The sequence below is a fragment of the Gekko japonicus genome, unplaced genomic scaffold (genome assembly GCF_001447785.1).
Source record: "Gekko japonicus isolate JY-2015 unplaced genomic scaffold, Gekko_japonicus_V1.1 scaffold2938, whole genome shotgun sequence".
NCBI classification, from domain to species: domain Eukaryota; kingdom Metazoa; phylum Chordata; class Lepidosauria; order Squamata; family Gekkonidae; genus Gekko; species Gekko japonicus.
This window is the reverse complement of record NW_015170364.1, coordinates 148,008-168,516: the sequence shown is the minus strand read 5'-3', so window position 1 is coordinate 168,516 and position 20,509 is coordinate 148,008. Positions and strand designations below refer to the sequence as shown.

At 43.5% G+C, this 20,509-nt stretch overlaps 1 protein-coding gene across 1 annotated transcript in view; it reads left to right on the top strand.

Annotated features, from left to right (window-relative positions):
* The first annotated feature begins 8,522 nt into the window (after window positions 1-8,522).
* The window catches only part of HMGXB3 (HMG box domain containing 3), a 27,543-nt gene continuing 15,556 nt past the window's right edge, over window positions 8,523-20,509 (top strand). The window contains exons 1-8 of the mRNA XM_015418228.1: window positions 8,523-8,730; window positions 11,365-11,512; window positions 12,920-13,094; window positions 14,000-14,566; window positions 15,860-15,958; window positions 17,960-18,091; window positions 19,650-20,083; window positions 20,249-20,277. Of these exons, the coding sequence (XP_015273714.1) occupies window positions 11,367-11,512; window positions 12,920-13,094; window positions 14,000-14,566; window positions 15,860-15,958; window positions 17,960-18,091; window positions 19,650-20,083; window positions 20,249-20,277 (1,582 nt within the window). The 5' untranslated portion in view covers window positions 8,523-8,730; window positions 11,365-11,366. The remainder of the gene's footprint in view (window positions 8,731-11,364; window positions 11,513-12,919; window positions 13,095-13,999; window positions 14,567-15,859; window positions 15,959-17,959; window positions 18,092-19,649; window positions 20,084-20,248; window positions 20,278-20,509) is intronic.

The window sequence follows — 20,509 nt, the reverse complement described above, 5'->3', positions numbered from 1 at the left end:
TCTGCTCCATATGCTTATCTAATTCCCTTTTGAAGCCGTCCATGCTTGTAGCCGCCACCACTTCCTGTGGCAGTAAATTCCATGGGGCTTACTATTCAGTGGGGCTTACTCCCAGGAAAGTCCTCTTAGGATTCTACTGTATGTGTGGAATATATTACTCTTTGTAGCTGCTTGCAGGATCTGATTTCACAGGGGCTTGGATGAATAATACACATACTATATAAATAGCTAGACGGCATTCTCGTGGTCCACTGTCCAATCCAAATGGAAAAGACTTCTTAATCCTTGCTCATTTAAGAATAAGAATTTCTAGCTGTCTTGATCCTTTATTGTAGTCTAAAGGAGACAAGTCAGGACTTGCTTCTAGAAAATGAGGGAAGTTACCGTATATAATATAACAGCCCTTTTAAAACAAGCAAGCCTCCATGCACACAAGATTTATCAGAATGGGCTTTTTATTGAACTCCCAACTAAACCAACACTTCTGTTCTTCCTTCACTACAACCTTATGGCATGCATTGAACTAAGAATATTGAAAATATTAACATTCTGGAGGATTATAATGTTTACCGTTGCTAATGTTCCCTCAACATAACAGAATCTGACAGGAAATAATAACCACCCCTTTTACCTATACAGCTGATACCATTTTTAAGAAAGCAAAACCTTGTTATCTCTGCTGTGATATTTTTTCATATATTTGCAGTGCAAAAGTGATTACAGTTATGAAGAGTTTTTCATAATGCTACAAAATTCCTCTCCCCATGTCCAGGTGTAGTTCCTTCAGACATAAGAAAAGGAAATTGCAAAACTGCATTTAAAAAAAATTATATAGACATTTCTAAATGTGAATCACAATAATCGTATTAGTAACCAACATTATCTAGCATCTTCTAGTTCAGGAAAAGTAAATAGTAATAAAAGCAATAGTAATAAAATAATAAAATAAAACTTTATTTATTATTATTTATTTATTTGATTTATACCCCGCCCTCCCCAGGCTCACTTCATATTGTTAATTTGCTGCAGGGGTCGCTAAATAGGATCGGATTTGAGCTTCCATAAATGGACAGATCTTCCCTACCTTCCCCTTCTCTAGTAGTCTTCTTTGTCCCTGAAAATGTGGGGGGAAATCTCCACCCCTAGCTCTTGCCCAATTCATGCAGATTTTTGTTGCTAACTTGTGTTACGTATATAGATACAGGTATGTTTATATGTCTATATGTAGGAAAAAACAAGGGAAAGCCAAACCACCTTATCCAAGATTTCAACATCTCATCCATAGCAATGGTGCTGTGTGTGGCATTTTACAGGCTAACTCATTTATCGCAGTGCCAACTCACATAATATGCAATTCTAAAGACAACACACACAGTGACTAGTTTAGCTTTGCATCATGGCTATAAAATATTCAACTTCAAGGGATAGAAACCATTTGCTAGACTTCCATTAAAATAAGTTGGTACTGACATCATTATGCTGTGGTATAGTAATGGAGATCTTAAAATAGCAGCACATTTTGCCTCTTTAAAGAACTGTTACTATAATAGAAATGCACACACTGCTGTGGTCATTCTCTCATGAAAGTCTTACGTGTCTGCAGGAGATTCAGAAATTACACACAATTTATAAAGTGTGTACAACAGGGTTGTGCTTTCATGGGTTTTTTTGCCTTCCATCTTTCCTTATTTACAAGTCAGCTTGATGAACTCAATTAGACTGTTTTTGAAATGAATAAGTACAGTTTACACTGGATCATACTGAACTTCCCCCAGTGCCCTCAAGAGTTTCATGGCAAAGTGAATTACTGCATGCGTGACACAGAAAAGACAGCTCATGACTAGGGTTGCCAATGTCCCCCACCTGGACTACTGGTGGGAGAGTGGGCAGGGTAGGGTTGCCAGCTCCAGGTTGGAAAAGTTCTGGGGTTTTGGCGATTCAGCCTGGGGAGGACAGGGAGCTCAGTGGGGTACGCCGCCACAGACTCCCCGTCCCCCCAAAGCATCCATTTTTGCCAGGGGAACTGATCTCTGTAGTCTGGAGATGAATTGGAATACCAGGGGATTACCAGGTACCACCTGGAGGCTGACATCTCTACTTGTGACCTGCTTGTTGTTGGACTGCATCAAGATAAATGACTGACCTCACATTTAACACTGTAATTTAACATAATACTTCTTCAATACAGTCAGATTTTAATGTATTGTCTACCATTAGAGGAAATTAAATTTCTGTTGTAGTTCTGTTTGATTTCAAAATGAGAGACAGGATTGGCACTTCAGAGATTCCTGTTCATATATGTAAATTAACTAATATGGTAATTTGATTCTCACATCTTGGACAGGATGTTGACAGCAATACCAAATTAAGTTCTACCACCATCAACTGTGGTTTGTCACTGATTTTAGTGGGATACAGGGACTCAAGAAATAACAGCATGAGGTGAATAAGCACAGTCAGGGCTCTTTTGTAGAAAAAGCCCAGCAGGAACTCATTAGCATAATAGGCCACACCCAGCAGCAGAAACTCATTAGCATAATAGGCCACACCCCTGACAGCACAGCTCATTAGCGCATTAGGCCGCACCCCCATGTTACCAGAAGTGTGGTCATCCAGCCACACCCACCTTTTGCTTCTTATTCTGTTTACCTTGTTTGTTGTCGAAACCCAAAGGAATTCCTTTGCATGTTAGGCCACACACCCCTAATGTAGCCAATCCTAATGAGTTCCTGCTGTTGGGTGTGGCCTATTATGCTAATGAGTTCCTGCTGGGCATGGCCAACTCGGGAGCCAGCCAGAACTCCGTTCCTGTGCGTTCCTGCCCAAAAATAGCCCTGAGCACAGTTACCACAAACTTGTTTCCTACCAATCCTCTCTTTATATTTTTATCCGAAGAGCTCAGAATAGTTGACATGGTACTTCCCCCCCACCCCGCTTCACTTTGAAAGAGGTTAGGCTGAGAGAAAGTGACCAGCTCAAGGTCACCCAGTGAGCTTCATAACCAAGTGGGGACTTGCAACCAGGTTTCCTCAGGTCATGCTCTCCAGTGTCTTCACAACATGCAAGGATATGGACAGCTAAAATAAAGAATGATTTTTTTCATTAAAATGCTACATTTCCATCAGTTTCATAAAGATTATGTGAACGTTGTTGTACCCCATTCCAATTTTTTTTCATACCGATTGAGAGGAGTGTGGTCCAATGTAGACACTCCCTCTTTGCAAACTCTTTGCATCATTGAGAACCTTCCCTTAAACCACACTATGGCCTCATGGCTGGGATCTGGAAATCCTATTGTAACACATCTAAATATTTGGGTTTAAACTTCTGGACCTAGTCTATGACACCTGAGACCAGTATATACAAAGTTTAGGAATGGACAGAACTTGGTTAGAAATTCCAGAAAACACATGACAAATATTTCCTTAATGACTTCTTTTCTAAGAATTGGTTGTGGAGTGGGATTTGTTCAAACTTCCTGTCCTTGACAGGCACTACTAAATGCTGCTACATTGCTCAGTTAGCTGGAAGACACTGAAGGAAACAGGATACCATGTAAGCCCTTTAGAAGTAAAAAGCAAGCAAGCTAATGGAGGAAGTCCCAAGTTTTCCAAGTGCCTGTTTATAAATAATGTTTTACTCCAATGGCATTCTGTAGGAAGCCAGTGAGGGTCAATTTCCTAATGCCTTCTTTTCTAAGAACTAGTTGTGCAGTTGCTCACAGCTGACAGGCACTACTTAATTCAGTTACACTGTGCAGCATGCAAGATGTCTGGGGAGCACAAAAGTCTTTTAAAATCAAGTTAATGGAACAAAACAAACCTTATGCTTTTATAATGCCTTTTGGACTGAATTGTATTCTGTAACGCAAGACCTAAGCAAAATTTCTCTGGGATTGGTAAAAATGTGTAAACTGGGTTCCCATACACTCCCAAACAAACTTCATACATACAAGCTTGTGAGTCATGAAAGGAAACCTTATACTGTATTTCAGATATGGCTAAAATAAACTACATCCAGTGCTGCCACTCTGGACCTGGAATTCCTGTTCCCCATGCTTAGTTCTTGTCTACAGGAAGCCACTCAGGGCCAGTTTGCATGCAGGAAAAAATGCCTAATCGCGACTGCAGATAAAATGTGTTACCATGGCAGTTTAGTTTTTAAATTTATGACTTTTCTTATTCTTAAACAACATATCTGCCTCAGTCCCCAGACAGCATCCATTATTCCCTAGGACTTTTAAAGTTTTTTTTTAAATGGTAATTGAATATCATTATAATGTTACTAGGAATAAGGCCCATTGTGGAAACAAATACAATGAGCTTTAGAAAAAGGCTCTGGATGGGTGCCCTGGCCTTGGGCACTCAGTGTCAATTTGCTGTGGTGATCTCAGCAAGGTATAATGACACAGAGCTTACCGTTTTCTCCAGGGGACCTGATCTCTGCCATCTGAAGAGCAGTTATAATTCTGAGTGCTCTCAAGCCCTACCCTGGAGATTGGCAACAATGGTTCCCCATGAGGAAATGGCTGGTTTGGAGGGTTGTACCTGTCTGAGGACCCACCCCTCCTCAAATCCCACCCCCTTTGGCTCCACCCCTCAAATCTTCAGGAATTTCCCAACCTGCAGCTGGCAACCCTATCTCCTTCCCAGCCAACCATCAGCCTACCCTCTGACTTCAGCTTTCCATCTCATCCTCCATCCCTCCTGGACAGCAGCTGTAATTCTGAGTGATCGCCAGCTCCCACCTGGAGATTGGCAACAATGGTTCTTCAGAAGGAAATGGCTGGTTTGGAGGGTGGAGTCATGGCAATGTACCTGTCTGAGGTCCCACCCCTCTTCAAACCATACCTGCTCCAGGCTCCACCCCTCAAATCTCTAGGAATATTCCAAGATGGAGTTGGCAACCCTATCTCCTTCCCAGCCAATCATCAACCTACCTTTATTTGCCCCTCTGACTTCAGCTTTCCATCCCTCCCCCCTAAACCGCTACCCTGCTCTGAAGCCCTGACTGCTATGTCACACTGGCTGTTATAGGGGGCCCATCTCAGCAGAGTATAAGGACACACAATCAACCATTTTCTCCAGGGGAACTGATCTCTGCCATCTGGAGAGCAGTTGTAATTCTGAGTGATTTCCAGCCCTCACCTGGAGATTGACAACAATTAGGTTAGGCTGAAAGTTTGTGACTGGTCTGAAATCACCCACTCAGCTTCCACAGCAAGAACCTGGGTCTGGCAGATCCTGCTCTGAAGCACTAACTGCTAAGCCACACTGGCTGTGGTATTGCCTGGTATCACAACTGAACTCCAGACAACAGATCTCTCTCTTTCCCCCTGGATAAAATAACTGTTTTGGAGGGTGGCCTCTATGACATTCTGTTTAGCTGAGGCTGCTCCCCTCCCTAAACTCTGGCTTCTGTAGACTCCACCACAAAATTTCCCAACCTGGAGCTGGCAACCCTAGTCAGGACTAGCCCCAATGAGTTTTTCCCCAAAGGCCAAAATAGGCATGGAAAGCGTCTCCTCTCCCCGCCTTTTATTGACAGAACCAAGCTTGGTTGCCTAGCGACAGTCACTAAAGGGAAAGTAGGGTTGCCAGCTCTGAGTAGGGAAATGCCTGGAGATTTGGGGGGTGGATCCTGTGGAGGGCAGCGTTTGGGGAGGGGAAGGACTCAGTAGGGTATAATGCCATATGGTATACCTTCCAAAGCAGCCATTTTCTCCAGGGGAACTGATCTCTGTCATCTGGAGATCAATTGTAACAGCAGGAAATCTCCAAGTCCCACCTGGAGATTGGCAACCCTAGGGAAAAGTCAGCCGCCCAGCAGGAGGTTGAAGAGAATGGTTTGACGGCCGCTGGCCTGCCTCAGTAGCCAGCCAGCCACTGAGGAACCAAGCAGGAGACAGAGCCCTTTGGGTAGTTTATTCTGACAGGAAAGTGGCCAAGCTGGCAGTGGGCGGGGAAGAGCAGCAGACCCAGCACCCAGCCAATGGCACGCGGGTGATGGATCCCCTGCCCTCACCTGGGGATTGGCAAGCCAACACTAAAATACTGTCTTCACTCACATACATTCATACATCCCTATCCCAAAACTACTCATTCTATAAGATCCTCTGTTGTGGGCCTGCTCAGAGTTCTCTCACTTTTTTGGAGACAGGACATTTTCCATAGTGCCTTTCAGAATTTTTTAACAGACCCCCACAGATTACATGTCAAGCACTTACTTTCTTCCCTTTTATGCATCAGTTAAAACATTTTTCGTTGCCTAGGTCTTTGTTGCTATTTGATCACTGTTCAATTTGTTCTGTATTTGTGATTTCTCTCCCATAAGAACATAAGAGAAGCCAATGTTGGATCAGACCGATGGCCCATCCAGTCCAACACTCTGTCACACAGTGGCCAAAAATACCAGGTGCCATCAGGAGGTCCACCAGTGGGGCCAGGTGTCAAGCTCCTTAGCAGGATCACGCCGCACACCAAGGCTTCTCAAGAAGATAAGTGTTTAATGATAGTCCATTACTAAAGAACGAGTATACAGCTTGTGTCAAGAATGACCTGCAATATGATGGCTACTGACTTATAGTAAAATCAAACGTCACCCCCCAATAAACTGAAGCCAATGATTACATTTCCCACGCGCGGGCAGGCAAGCGGCTTTGCGCTCAAACGGTTGATATTCCCAGGCCGGGCACCATTGCAGCTGGAAAACAGATCAAGGTCAGGCTACAGATAAACAGTGAAGAACCAGACAGGATAAGCTGGCGTGAGAAGAAGATGCCCCCAGCACATTCCAACCTAATGACAGGGTTACCTGACATCCTGCCCCTCCCAAGGACCTCCCCCTCCCCCCGTTTCTCTGGGAAATGGCGATGGAAGCGTTTAGGAAGGCAGGTGGTGGAAACATATTCCTTCGCCACCCATTCCCTGTGTTGGGGACCGAAATCCACCCATTCAATCTAATAATACAGTTTATTTCGCTTCAGCTTAGAGTCCAAAATGTCAGCAACTTCGTGATGCGGTTAGCCTTTCACGAGCCTTGGAAGGGGGCATGGTTGTTGCGGTCACCAGACGTTTGGCCCTGGATCACGGTGCAATAGGCTGAAATGGAAAACGGAATGCAAATGTCTTAGATTTTTGGCCAATTCAAGTTCCACAGCCACGTCATTGATTTTCCGTGATACCTTGAAAGGTCCCACAAACTTCCATCCCAACTTACGACTAAGTCGTAGCCCTTTAAAGTTCTTGGTGGACACATAAACCGAATCACCCGGCTAGACATCCCAGGCATCAGAACGTTTCTTATCCACTTGAGTTTTGTAAGCCTGTTTGGCCGCATATAAGGTTTTACACAGGACAGGACAGGCTTCTTTAAGACATTTACACCAGTCACCCATTTCCCCCTCTGGGAGGGGGAGTTCCGAAAGGAAGGGGAGAGGCAGTGCCTCATAACCATAGACCGCCATGAATGGGGATACACCAGTTGATGAATAACATGCATTGTTATAGCAAAATTCAGCCAAGGGGAGAAGCCCCTCCCAGTCGTCTTGCTGGAAATTAGTAAAGCACCTGAGATACTGTTCAAGAGTTTGATTAACTCATTGGTTTGCCCATCCGTCTCGGGATGGTAGGCACTGCTCAAGCCCCGCTCCACTCCCATCAGTTTCATGAGCTCCCCCCAAAACCTAGAAACAAACTGGGAGCTGTGGTCCCCAATTTTCTCCATCACCAATATTCACTGAAATTCCGGAAGGGTAGCCATATTAGTTGGCAGCATCCAAACTAGCAGCGAGTCCTGTGACACCTTAAAAGACTAATTATAAGTCAGTGCATACTATGCCAGCCAGGTGCTCCTGTATCTGACGAACTTTCAGATGGACAGCCACTTTGGTCCGCAATAAAAGAGCACCTCAGAGAGCCTGAGAGCTTTGATTCTAGAAAGCTTACACCCTGAAAACCTTGTTAGGTCTTTTAAGGTGGTACTGAACTTGAACGTTGCTCTTCCATATCTGGCAAAGTAAGCTTTTACTGACGAAAACCTGTGCCATAATATATTCGTTAGGACCGCACAAGACAAGATGCTTTGCCAGATTAGTTTTCACGGAGTAGATCATGCTTTACTGTGATACCGGAGGGTTACTGATCAGTCGTAACACGGTGCTCCTCTGCTTGGCTGGTCTGTGCCTTTTTCTGAAAATTCTAAGTAGATCTTCCATCTGAAGGGGGGGGGGAGAAACTTAGTTATGCGCCACTGAAACAATGTTTTGGTGTTTTAATTAGTTAATAATAACAATCAGGAACTTCCGTGCCGATCCCCCCGCCGTCCCATAACGCGACCCTCGAACATTCCGAGCCCGAAAGGAGGCGAAGAAACTCTATGATCGTTTCTTATTCCCAGATAGGCCCTTGGCCGCTCTTCTTGCTCTTAGACTTTCTTAACTCTATGATTTTTCGCCTTCGCTTATTTTCCCCTCCCACGGATACTCATACGTCGGATGACCTATAGGCGCACAGGAAGAACTTGTGGAGGTTGAGGTTTCCGGTACGGTGCCTGGGTTAAGCTCTGCTTTGGATATCCCCACCAAGGCATTCGTTGCTGAAGCGTCTCCCTTTCTCTCTTTTCCCTTCGCGGATGTTACGGTTGTCTTGAGTAGAGTGGCCTGATCCTGCTCCTCGGCATGCTGAGGCTGCGGATTTTTCTCCTCATGACCGTCCCGTCCCGCGCGCCCGGGTGAGTTCGGGCTCGCGCCATCCGCGGGAACTGGTGCAGCCCTTGCCTTGGATTGGCGCTCCTTTAGTAATAGCAGCGAGCGGTGGTTCCCGTACGGCAGCCTGCGGGTAGTGATGCATTAATATCGGAGGCAAGTGAAGGTGACGGAGGGGCGTTTGGAGGCTGTGGGGTCCATTAGTAGGTGAATGGAGAAAGGTTTACAGAAAAACGGCCCAGATCGGACCACAGTTCTTATTTACCATCGTTCTCCAGTGGAATGAAAGATAAGGTCTCTTTTAAAAGCCCCCCCCCCCCCTTAAGGACTGCTAATCTCCAGGTTAGGGCCTGGAATTCTCCGGGAATGACATCTGATCTCCAGATCACAGAGATAGTTCCTTTGGGTAAAAACGGTAGCTTCAAAGGATAAACAGGATGTTGTTATCCTATAGATTCTAGGTGAAATCCCTCCCCAAATCCTCCCATTCATAAGCACCACGCCTTAATCTCCAGGAATTTCCCAGGTTAGAGTTGGCTACCCTCTTCTGCATTGAGATTTCCACTGTTTTTGCATCACAGCAGTCGTTATAAGTTATGTCCCTAAAGGTTTTGTATGACAGAATTAAAAGTGGAAATTGGAAAGCAAGCTGAATAGAAGTATTTGGCACTGCCTTCAAAACTGTAGAGGTGGTTTTAAAAATGTTTATGGTTGGGGTTTTCCTGTTTAGTGGTTAGTATTTGTAATAAATGGTTGATGAGAGTGAATCACTTCAGATCTGTAGTGGCTGTATCATATGCAGCAATTTTATTTCCCGAATGGATGTTTCTTCTGCGTAACAAAGCTGTAATGTACTGATGTTGTTTCTGAAACTGTGCACATGTTGCAAACCTACAGTCAGTTGTGACTTACCTGTGAGTAACTACAGGCAATAAAATAGATGTGTTCATGTCACATGTGTGTACAAGCTCTTGTGTGTTTTTCTGGCCAAAATTATATCTGTGTAAGAAATATATGCAGTAGGTGAAGATTTATTATGCCTTCAATTGTACTTACCTGTAGCTACTTAAGGCTGGACGTGAAGTGGCAGTTTGAAAAATGTTGCTTTGTATTTGTTTTAAATTGGATTTATTTATTTATTGTAGGGCTTTTCCACATGAGTTATTTACAGGTGCTTTTGGCAATTTTTTTCTGCATCTCCACAGCAGCATGGTGTAGCTGTGCACCTCTTGGGTTTTCCCTAGCTTTTCTCTGATCCTCCCCAACCCTGCATTGCTGCAAAGTTTTGGGAACAATCACAGCAAATCCAGGATGGCTGCCATGCAGGTGGGAAAGTCTGGATTTTTCTGGTCCTCCCCTCACGGCCACACCTTCACCAGCCCCTGGCCATCCCCATGTGGTTTATATGGCCTGTGTTCAGTGCTGTTGGGAAGCATTTCCCCCCCTTGCTTCCCCACCCCATTGTAGTGTATTTTTGCACCTTCCCAGATTTCCCTGTCTTTTCTCTGATCTTTTGCAAACCTACTTTACAGTGGAGTTTGGAGAAAGATTGCAATAAAGTTTGGATGGCTGCTGAAGGGGTGGGAGAGTTTGGGTTTTCCCACCCACATGACAGCCATTTCCTCTGATACTGTCCCTCTTAGGGCCATTTTCTTCCCCTGCCACCGAGGGTTTTTAATTTTTTTAATGCAGTTGAATATTGTTATACTAATATAACACTATAACAGTATGTGCAGTGGGTTCCCTGAATTCTCAGATGTCATTTAAAAAGAAAGTAAGTCTCTAGACTCTGCCATTGCAGAGGTATAAGTGCAGAGGTATAAGTGGAAAGGCATATCTCCATAATAGAAGGCATAATAGAACACAGACACGCACACACACAAAACAAGAAAAGAAAGAAGCTAGGAATTAGAGAATCTGTTTCACCTATAGTTATAACATTATCAATAATGTTATTGCTGAGTTTTGATACTTTTTAAAGGCACCAGTGGTCCTGGAAGAGGGTGTCTGTGGCTGCTGCTTGGAACCTGCTATGTGGAAACCTCGTTGCTTCTGTGCTGTATTTGTAGCTGCACCAGGGGAAACCACACAAGCCTGTCCTTTTGTGGAAACCACCCCTGTAATAGCCATTCTCCTAGAGGCCACCAGAAGGCTTTTTTGAAGGTTTTTAAAAATAGTAATTAATGTTATCAACATATCGATATAAAAGGTTTGTAAATGATGGGTTAACCCCCCCCCCAGGAAAGACCCCCAGTTTTGGATGGCACAGGAAGAGGGGCAGGCGGAATGCAAGGGAAGCTGTCTACTGGAAGGCTTGTTGCTGCTATGCTGCTTGAGCAGCTGTAGCAACCATGGAGCTTTCATTGGAGAGGGTTGCTGTGTAGGGAAAGTCCTTCTACTCTGTCCTTCTCTCAAAGACTCAAATCATCCCAGTAGCCTGAGATATTTAGACCCATAGTTGTTTTTACTCGATGAGAAGCTGTCAGAAGTATAGTGGATTTATACTGGGTAGCTCTAACAGTTCCTTTGTGACCCTGAAATATTCTGGATCTACGTCTTTCAGCTGAGTTGTAAAATAAATGAGGACCAGTTTTATGCCATATAACTTACGAGTGTTTAATAATTTGGAGAGTGTCTAATTTGGGATTTTTTTTTTCTAGTAATGGAGGCTCCATATGATGGTGGTGAAGTAACTGTGGTAATGGAGGAGATAGAAGGTACCTACACCTATGCATCTCCAGTGCCGTCTAAAAAGAAGAAGAAATATAGAAGTCCTGGAGATCAAGGGGAAAAAGCTAAAAAACCCAGGTGAGTGCTTTTCATCCTTTAGAGTGACTTTTCACACAGAATGATTTCCTAGTGCTCATGCTGGGCTAAAATAGATCTTTATTCATGAATTCATAAAAAATAGTCAAATCTTAAGTGTTGTGAATAGAAACTAGCCTCTCATGAGTCTTATCAGCATATATACATGTGGCATTTTGAACAGACATGAAGCTGCCTTATACTGAATCAAACAATCAGTCCATCAAGGTCAGTATTGTCTACTCAGACTGACAGTGGTTCTCCAGGATCTCAGGTAGAGGTCTATCACATCACTTCTTACCTGGTCTTTTAATTGGGTGTGCCAGGAATTGAATCTGCAACCTTCTGTGTGTAAAGCAGAGGCTCTTCCACTGAGCCACAGCCCATCCTCTTTTTTTAGAACCTTGTTAGGAAATGTTAAACAGTTTTGACTTCGTTTTATGACTCAGTATGCTGCGGTGGCTCAAGTGGTTAAGACGCTGAACTGCAGGCTGTGGAAGGTCAGTAGTTCAGCAGTTTGAGACCCGAGTTGCCGCATGACAGAGTGAGCTCCCGTCTCTAGTTCCAGCTTCTGCCAACCTAGCAGTTCGAAAGCAAGAAATTGCAAGTAGATAAATAGGTACAACTTCGGTGGGAAGGTAACAGCGTTCCGTGCACCTTGGTGTTTAGCCATGCCGGCCACATGGCCATGGAAACGTCTTCGGACAGCGCTGACTCTTCGGCTTTGAAACGGAGATGAGCACCGCAACCCTAGAGTCGGACTTGACTGGCTTTCGAGCAAGGGAACCTTTACCTTTACCTTTTATGCAATGACAAAATGGTAACTCTTGTGGGTTTGCAACAGATAAATGATTTTGAATTTCTGAAGCAATTATTCAGATTATTGAAACCCTTGAGTACCTGAGGGAACTCATGAAGAAAACTCATGTGATTTGTTAACAGTAAAAAGCAGATGATTGCAAGGCAGATGGAATGTGTGTCCACACTATTAGCTGGTCTAGAAAGTATTGATGATTCTCCAGCTTTTTTCCATCCCTGCTTCCCGCTGCTGCAGTGTATTACCTTGTAGAACAAACTGGCTTTTGGGGCTGACAGAGTTGGATGGTCTGGGGAAGTCAAGGCACAAGTAGGCAAGTGATTAAATCCTTGACCCATGATACGATACAGAGTGGCTCTGGCTCCAGTGGGCATTCTGACTGGAGTGACAGAAACACCTTAGTATGTAATTTACAGATTAATGCTTCCAGCCCTAGTCTTTATACAGTCTTATTCACAGAAGGCAGTCTTATATCTTTTATTTATCTAAAAACAAATCTGTGAATACTGGCAGGTGTGGGATAGGTGGGTTCTTTGATTCAAATGTGATATTTCGAGCTGTTTTTAAAAGGCTGGGTTTTGTTTGCTTTTCAGATCTGCATACCTTCTGTACTATTATGACATCTACCTGAAAGTTCAACAGGACCTCCCACATCTCCCTCAGTCTGAAATTAACAAGAAGATCAGTGAGAGCTGGAGGCTGCTCAGTGTGGCTGAGAAAAGTTATTATTTGGAGAAGGCCAAATTAGAGAAAGAAGGTTTAGACCCGGTAATTTAATTTACATAAGTAGCTTCTTTTCATGACACTTCCAGGCATGGGAATCATTGTAGTGTGTGTTGCTCTTCTCTGAAAACTTACACGAATAAAATGCTGAAAGTATTGTGGTCTTTCATTTCATTATCATTTTGAGAAATTTCAGTATTATTTTGAGAAAGGATTAACAGTTTTGTAAAAGAGGAACAGTTTTGTACAGCTGCAAAGCATCTAGGTTTCTTTAAACAGCTACGCTGTCTTGTCTTACAATGCATCTGGCTGGAAAAATTCCAGGAACCTGGTAGGATGGGTCCCTGCAAATTTTGGTACGAGTATCTAAGCACTTAAAGTCATCTAATTACAATGCATTTGTTGGGAGTCTTACCAGTAACATAAAATACTTTAGAGGGCAACTTGCTGATGTTTGATACAGTGCCTTCTGTAGCATTTACAGGTCATTCATATTTGCGCAGTATAAGAAGCTCTTTTATGTATAGGGTGCTTTTAAGCAGTTACAAAACCCACTGCTGTAAAACAGCCAACTGTGCATGAAATGAATGCATGCAAATGTGCAGGGGGGAATGTGTACACTCTACAGTAAGAATGCTATGGTGTGCCTCAGTGGAGGAATTTAAGGTTTCAGATGGAAAAAGTGAATGGACTTAACTGAGAGAGGTAGTGAAAGTTTTTGTAACAATAATGAGGCCTTGGTAGCCTTTTGCCTTCTGAAGCAGTGATAAATGAAGGGTGTATCAAAACAACAATCTGATTGTTGTCTGGCCTCCCCGTTGGTCCTCCTGATGGCACCAGGGTTTTGGCCACTGTGTGACACAGTGTGTTGGACTGGATGGGCCATTGGCCTGATCCAGCATTGGCTTCTCTTATGTTCTTACCTCCTTATGTTCTCACCTTTTCTATAGAACTCGAAGTTGTCTTCACTGTCTGCTGTCGTTCCGGACATTCCAGGTTTCCGTAAAATCCTTCCTCGCTCAGATTACATAATTATTCCCAAAGGCGCTCTCCAAGAGGAGAGGAGTAAGCAGCACTTTGAACTCTGTGTGGCCCAGGGCCAAACAGCATCAGAAGGCCTGACAGCATCTGCTAATGCCACGGGCACTTCCCACAGTGCTGTGCAGAACATCCTTTCTGTAGAATCCAGCCAAGTTGGCATTTCTGAGCAGTGCATTGCCATTGAAGGGGTTGCAGAAGACGCAGCCTCATTTGTTCAGTCAGACACAATAGAAGAAGTTGTTGCATCAGAAATCTTGTCTCACTATGCCCAACCTACAGCCCATAAAGTAGCTGGAGAGGTCATCCTGGATGAGACCCCTTTGGAAGTGGGAGACAGCTATCCTTATCAAACAGCCAGTGTGGTTATTGAAGAGACTCTGGTTAACAGCTCCTCAGATGCCTCCAATGGGAGTGTTAGTGTGGCACAACCACAGATTTCAGATGGCCTCTCTGTGGTAACAGTGCTGACCAGAAGAGTAAGTAAAGATTATGGTAATTTCTTTTCTTCCTGTTTTTATATTTATACTCCAGTCTGAGATATTTCCCCTCTGGAAGGAGGTTCTATTGATATCACTGGCACTTGCTCCTAAGTAAGTGTATTTAGGATTCCTCTTGCTCCTTTACATGGAGGATTTGTACTTTTAGAATCGTAGAGTTGGAAGGTACCTCAGGGGTCATCTAGTCCAACCCCCTGCGCAAGGCAAAAAATTCACAAATACCTCCCCCTCCACACCCCCAGTGACCACAGTTCCATGCCCAGAAGATGACAAAAAAACTCCAGGATCTCTGGCCAAACTGGCCTGGAGAAAAATTGCTTCCTGACCCCAACGTGGCAATCAGCATTTCCCTGGGCATGTAAGAAAGGGCCACAAGAACTAAGTACTAATGCAACCCTTCCTGCCCTCCCTCTCATGCTTTGCCTAAGTTCACAGAATCCGCATGTTATGTCTCTTCAGCAACAGATCAGGGATGGCTGTCTTCATCCTTACTTATAATTGGTTGTATCCAAGAAACTGTGAGCGGAGGTATTCTCATAGGAATTTCCTGCTTCCCTTTTCCTTCTGCAGCCCACGCTGCTCTCTGAAAAGCTGCTGTGGGAGTTTAGAGGACCCCGGAGCAATGCTCCCTCTAAGCTGTGGAGTCCTGTGAGCAAACATTCTGCTTTGTGAGCTACTGTCATTAAAGTTGTGAATGAGTGATTTGGCTACTGCATAAATTAGTTTGCTCTGGAGCCATCCTTCCTGAGTGGAGACAAAAATGTGTGAGCTGGAGCCTAAAAAACTGTGAGCTAGCTCACACTAACTCAGCTTAGAGGGAACACTGCCCCGGAGGTATGGCGCTGAGCGCCACAGGGGCCTTCAGTGAGCATAAGTGAGAGTCATGTAGTGGTGACTGACTGGTGCTAACAAGCAGTAGATACAGTCCTGCTCCAGTTGTTAAACCTCTAGTTTATTAAAGTCCTTCTTGGACTGATTAGCAAAGTTGCAATTTGATATGTTGGAATCATTGTTAATACATAATAAACAATTTCTTTCAAGCATTGTTTAGAACTCCATTTAGATCTGCAGATATAGAGGAGAAAAGAGGGCTGCCTTTGGAATTATCCTAGCCACTTTCAGCTGGAAAACAAATTGTCCGTTAAGCAAACCTAATTTCTGTAGGTATTGTTGGTTTTTGTATGACCTTTATATTGATGTGGATGCCTGTGATGAATGGCAACAGCATAGATAAAGCTGTCCATGTTTTCTTACTCTGGTTTTTATTTGTAGGATAGAGAAGAAAGTAATACTTCAACGCCTACTGCACAGTTCATTATGCTACCTCTGCCAGCTCATTCTGTTCTGGAAAATCCAGCATCCATCAAACTGGTCAGTGTAAGAAATGCTGAGACCATCTGTTTTAGAAACACTTTTCATTTTTCTTGTATTATAAAGATACGTGTCTAGTTCTGGGGGAAGTGGTCTGCCTCATAACTTGGAGGGTTAGCTGTTAGGCTCTTCTTTTGCTCAGGTACCCTGTAAAGATAGCAGGCATGGTCAGTGAAGTGGTAGCTCTGCCCTGGGAGTTGGAAGTGTTGCTGCTGCTGCTTCTAGTGGGCTGCTGCTTCTAGTGTTGAGTTCAGCCAATGCAGTTCCCGGTCTGCACAAAATCCCAAGCTGTGGTCAGTTTTCCTTGCAGTTCCCGGTCTGCACAAAATCCCAAGCTGTGAAGGGTCAGTTTTCCTTGCAATTAAAAACATCCTAAGAGGTAGGAGAGTGGATACCCATCAGTCAGGCCACAAGTCCATGGCCAGGTCCCTCCCATGTTTGGTTGCAGAACGCAAAATATGCACGCAGCTGGCTTTCTAGGTCTTTCCTGCACTCCAGTAGGGAACTGGAGACATTTTTCTCCCTCTCCCAAGATACTAGAACTCAAGGGTATCCAATGAAGCTGATGGGCAGTAGATTCAGGATGGACAAAGGGACATACTTCTTTACACAGAGAGTGATTAAATTGTGGAATTCACTGCCAGAAGATGTAGTGATTTGTTACTGGAATCAACAGTTTTGAAAGGGGTTTAGATAGCTTCATGAAGGACAGGTCTATCAGTGGCTAGTAGCCATGGTGACTGAGGCAGTCATCCTCTGAATCCCAGAGCTAGGAGGCAACATCAGGGGAAGGTCTCGACCTCTATGCCATGTTGTTGGCCCTCCAGAGGGTTGGCCACTGTGCAAAAGGATGCTGGACTAATGGTCTGATCCAGCAATGCTTTTCTTATGTTCTTAACTGGCCACCTTCTGCCTCTTGACTGCACAACAAAGCAAAAGCAATTGTTTGTTTTCTATTCTCCTTCCTGCTCACATGGTCAAGATGAAAAACAAGGCTGCTTTAATACAGTGCAAATAAACTCTGATGTAATGGGCACGGTCTGAGTAACCTTTGGCTTACTGAGGCTGAAAATGAACTATTTTATTTTTATTTTTTTAAGCCCCCGGAGGGGATTTTTTATTGATTTTTTAAACACTACAAAAACTAGAACAGAAAAAAGGGAAAGGGAAAGCTACATATAAGTAAAGAACCCACTACTAACTAAAAACCCAAGAGAGGAGATCTCCAACTAGCTTTTTATACTTCATTCAAACTTTTCATCTTTGTACTTCTTATGAACTGTGTCAATCTTTTAACCCTTTTAACCATCCCCAGTTACATTTAATTGCCCAAAAACAGTGCCCCCCATCATCCCCTAGAACCAAAGTTCTCAAAGGCACAATTAAGAGTCCTTCAGCCTTTACTTCTTCTCTTTCTTCCGCAGTTTGTAGGAACTTTTCGGGGCTCATGCCCTCTGAAAATGAGCTATTATTAGTGGGATTGAAGTTGAAATGGCAAGAATATCTCATTTTCAGTAAATTCCTAGAAATGTTGGCTAACATGAGGTCCATTTGGGGCTTCTGTCCAGAGAGCCACATGAAGTAGTACATGTGATCCTGTCCTACTGATACAGTCTTGTTTCCACTCCCACCACTTGACAGTAATCTGTTCACTCACCTGTTCTGATGTCTCAGCATATGGAAACCTGCTCATTGGCATCACTGACTGTTTCACTAATTGAGCAAGTGTGTCACTTATTTAATGAAAGATGCCCCCCCCCCGAAAACACTAAGTTCATACATATTGCTTGTGTAGCCCATAGCGTGATACTCTGCCCTCTTTGTCTGTCCCTCTGTTATGTGGGAACCATTTAACATTTCATAAATCTTAGCGGTCATATAGCATGTAATTTCTGTTGGATAACTGTGGGGCCTCATGTTTGTATCTTTGTTGAGAGGCAAGAAATGTAATATGATGTAAATTCTTGTTCTGTAAAGTCATTCATACTCCTGTCACTTCAGACAACTACTTACACTCGCAGAGGGCATGGAAATTGCTCCAATCCTGGCTGTTCCTTTACTTATGTGACCAGACACAAGCCACCAAAATGCCCTCTGTGTGGAAACTTCCTGGGAGGGAAATGGATCCCAAAGGTACGTTTCAAATTACGGAAAAACACATCTAGCTTTTTTGCTTTAGTTTTTAATCCAGAAAATAAAAGCATGTAAGTGATAACATTTTTTGTAGACATAGTGGGTCTTCTGTGTCATTGTGCATAGCAGGAAGGGTATAGAAATAATTTTTTAAAGGCACTAAAATGTCGATATATGAGTATACCATTGTGGTGGTAGTTTTTTCAGGTTCCTTAAATTCCCAACTTTCATTTTAAGAAAAAGTCTGTAGCCTCTTCCCTTATGGACATAGGCCTTTCTCCCCCTTACATTTTCATGAGGGCTTAAGACTTTTTTTAAAATGAAAGCTGGCAATTCAGAGAACCTATCGCTACAACGGTATATCAATATAAGCATGTGCGAAAATAAAAAGAAGGGGTGCTCTCATAACACTGATGACACCACTGATGTTGGCAACACCCTCTCTTGAAAATCCTGATTATTTAAGGTATGAGTGGGAAAAACCTGACTCCAGAGCTGTAAAAACGCAGAGGGAGGGCAGACATGTGGAAGAATCGATCCCAGTGCTTGTGGATTGACTGCCAAAATCAGGAGTCAGTTAAGCATGCAGAAAAACCCAAGGTCTCACTCAGAACAGATCTACCAGTAATCTCTTAGTTTGGTTTAGAGACTATGGAAGGAAGATGGCTGATAGTCTGTGAGACTTCACAAAAAAAAAGAAAGATGCTGAAGATCCATGCGTTTCTTTGACATTTCCGCACAGAGCACCTTCTACATAGAATCCTTTTAAAGCACTTCCTATCAAGTGTTGGTAGTATCAGAATTGGCCCTGAATACTAGTAGAGTCTTGACTGACCACAATGACATGGCTACCCCTTTTCTGTACCTCAAATAAGCCTTCTGTAAACTGGAGCATAATGGTTTTGATCTTATGGTATACACACGAAAGGACATGCACATTGTCTCTTGTTCTCTCCCTTTCCTCAGTAGCTTCAAGCACCTCCAGAACGAATGTGTGTTGAAACTTATGATAATTGGAGAGTACTGGAAAGGTCCCCTTTCTTATGTTAGCTGGTCTGTAATAAAAGGGCATCATTTAAAGTATGGCAATGAAAACCAGAGTTCTTGATTTCCTCCAGACTTTATTTGATCCTATCTAGACTGCATTTATTTAGAGAGTTTATTTTCTGGCTCTGCAGCACCTGCTTGAGGAGCCTTTCTGACTTCTACAGTGAGACCTTCTCTCGCTGTTACCTTTCCTATTCATGTTCTTTACCCCTTGTGCCTGATAGAGCAGCTTGGAGGAGGTATGCCACATGTTCTTCAGAATCCTGTGTTACAAAGAGGTCCTCTGTTTTCCAGCTGCTTCTGTATTTGTGTGCTCCAAACATGGAAAATGATGCAAAGTGAAATGCTGTGATGGGGATAGTGGGTAGATGTACTTGTTTTGTAATGTTAGTGCCTGCTCGTCAGCTGTTAATCATTCATTTCTTTCTCATGCCAGTCAGATTTGACCTTGATTAGTTGTGAATGTCCAAACTGAAGTGAGTGTGATATTGGTTGTGTTTTGTGCTTTCAGGTGAAGCAGACAAAAGGCAAATCTGAGCCAAATTCAGGTGTGCCTATAAAAACGTTGGGGCCCAAAAGAAGTCAGCCACCGTCAGCCTTAGGACAGGCAGTGGTACAGGACGGTGCATCGAAATGTACTCTAGAGGTCTCTGAAGCTGTGAGCCAGCTACTGAATGCAGCTCCTTCTGGGGGACAGATGCAGGAGACTGAGTGGGAAGAAGTGATAATCTCTGAGGCTCACATCCTTGCAAATAATGTTCGGCCAGAGGAGCAAGGAAGTTCTCCGGCAGTTATTCAGCTTCAAGAGAGCTCTGCATGCGTGGACTCTTCATTAGAACAGAAGGAGAAGGAAAATGAAGGGCTGGAGACCCAGTCATCTACTGAAGTGGTGAACTCTGCAAATGCGCTTTCAAACCCAACGTCTGCAGTGAAACAAGCAATCGGGTAAGTCAGTTTTCTGTGAAGGAAATTGATGGTGTGTTGCTGCTATCATTGTAGTTTAGATCCAAATGGCATGCAGGCATTTCTTAGTGCACTTTGAACCAGTGAATTAGAAGAACTTTTCCTTCTAGCCTGTTAAGAAGAGTTCTTAAGAAGAGTTCTTAACAGGCTAGAAGGTTCTGTGAAGGAAATTGATGGTGTGTTGCTCCTATCATTGTAGTTTACATCCAAATGGCATGCAGGCATTTCTCAGTGCACTTTGAAGCAGTGAATTAAAAGAATTTTTTCCTTCCAGCCTGTTAAGAAGAGTTCTTAACAGGCTAGAAGGAAAAAAATTCTTTTAGAGTTCTTAACAGATTTGTGTACAAGCCTATGAGTCAAAGCTATCTCCCCACCCCCCCCCAACAAGATATCAATAGCTGACTGATA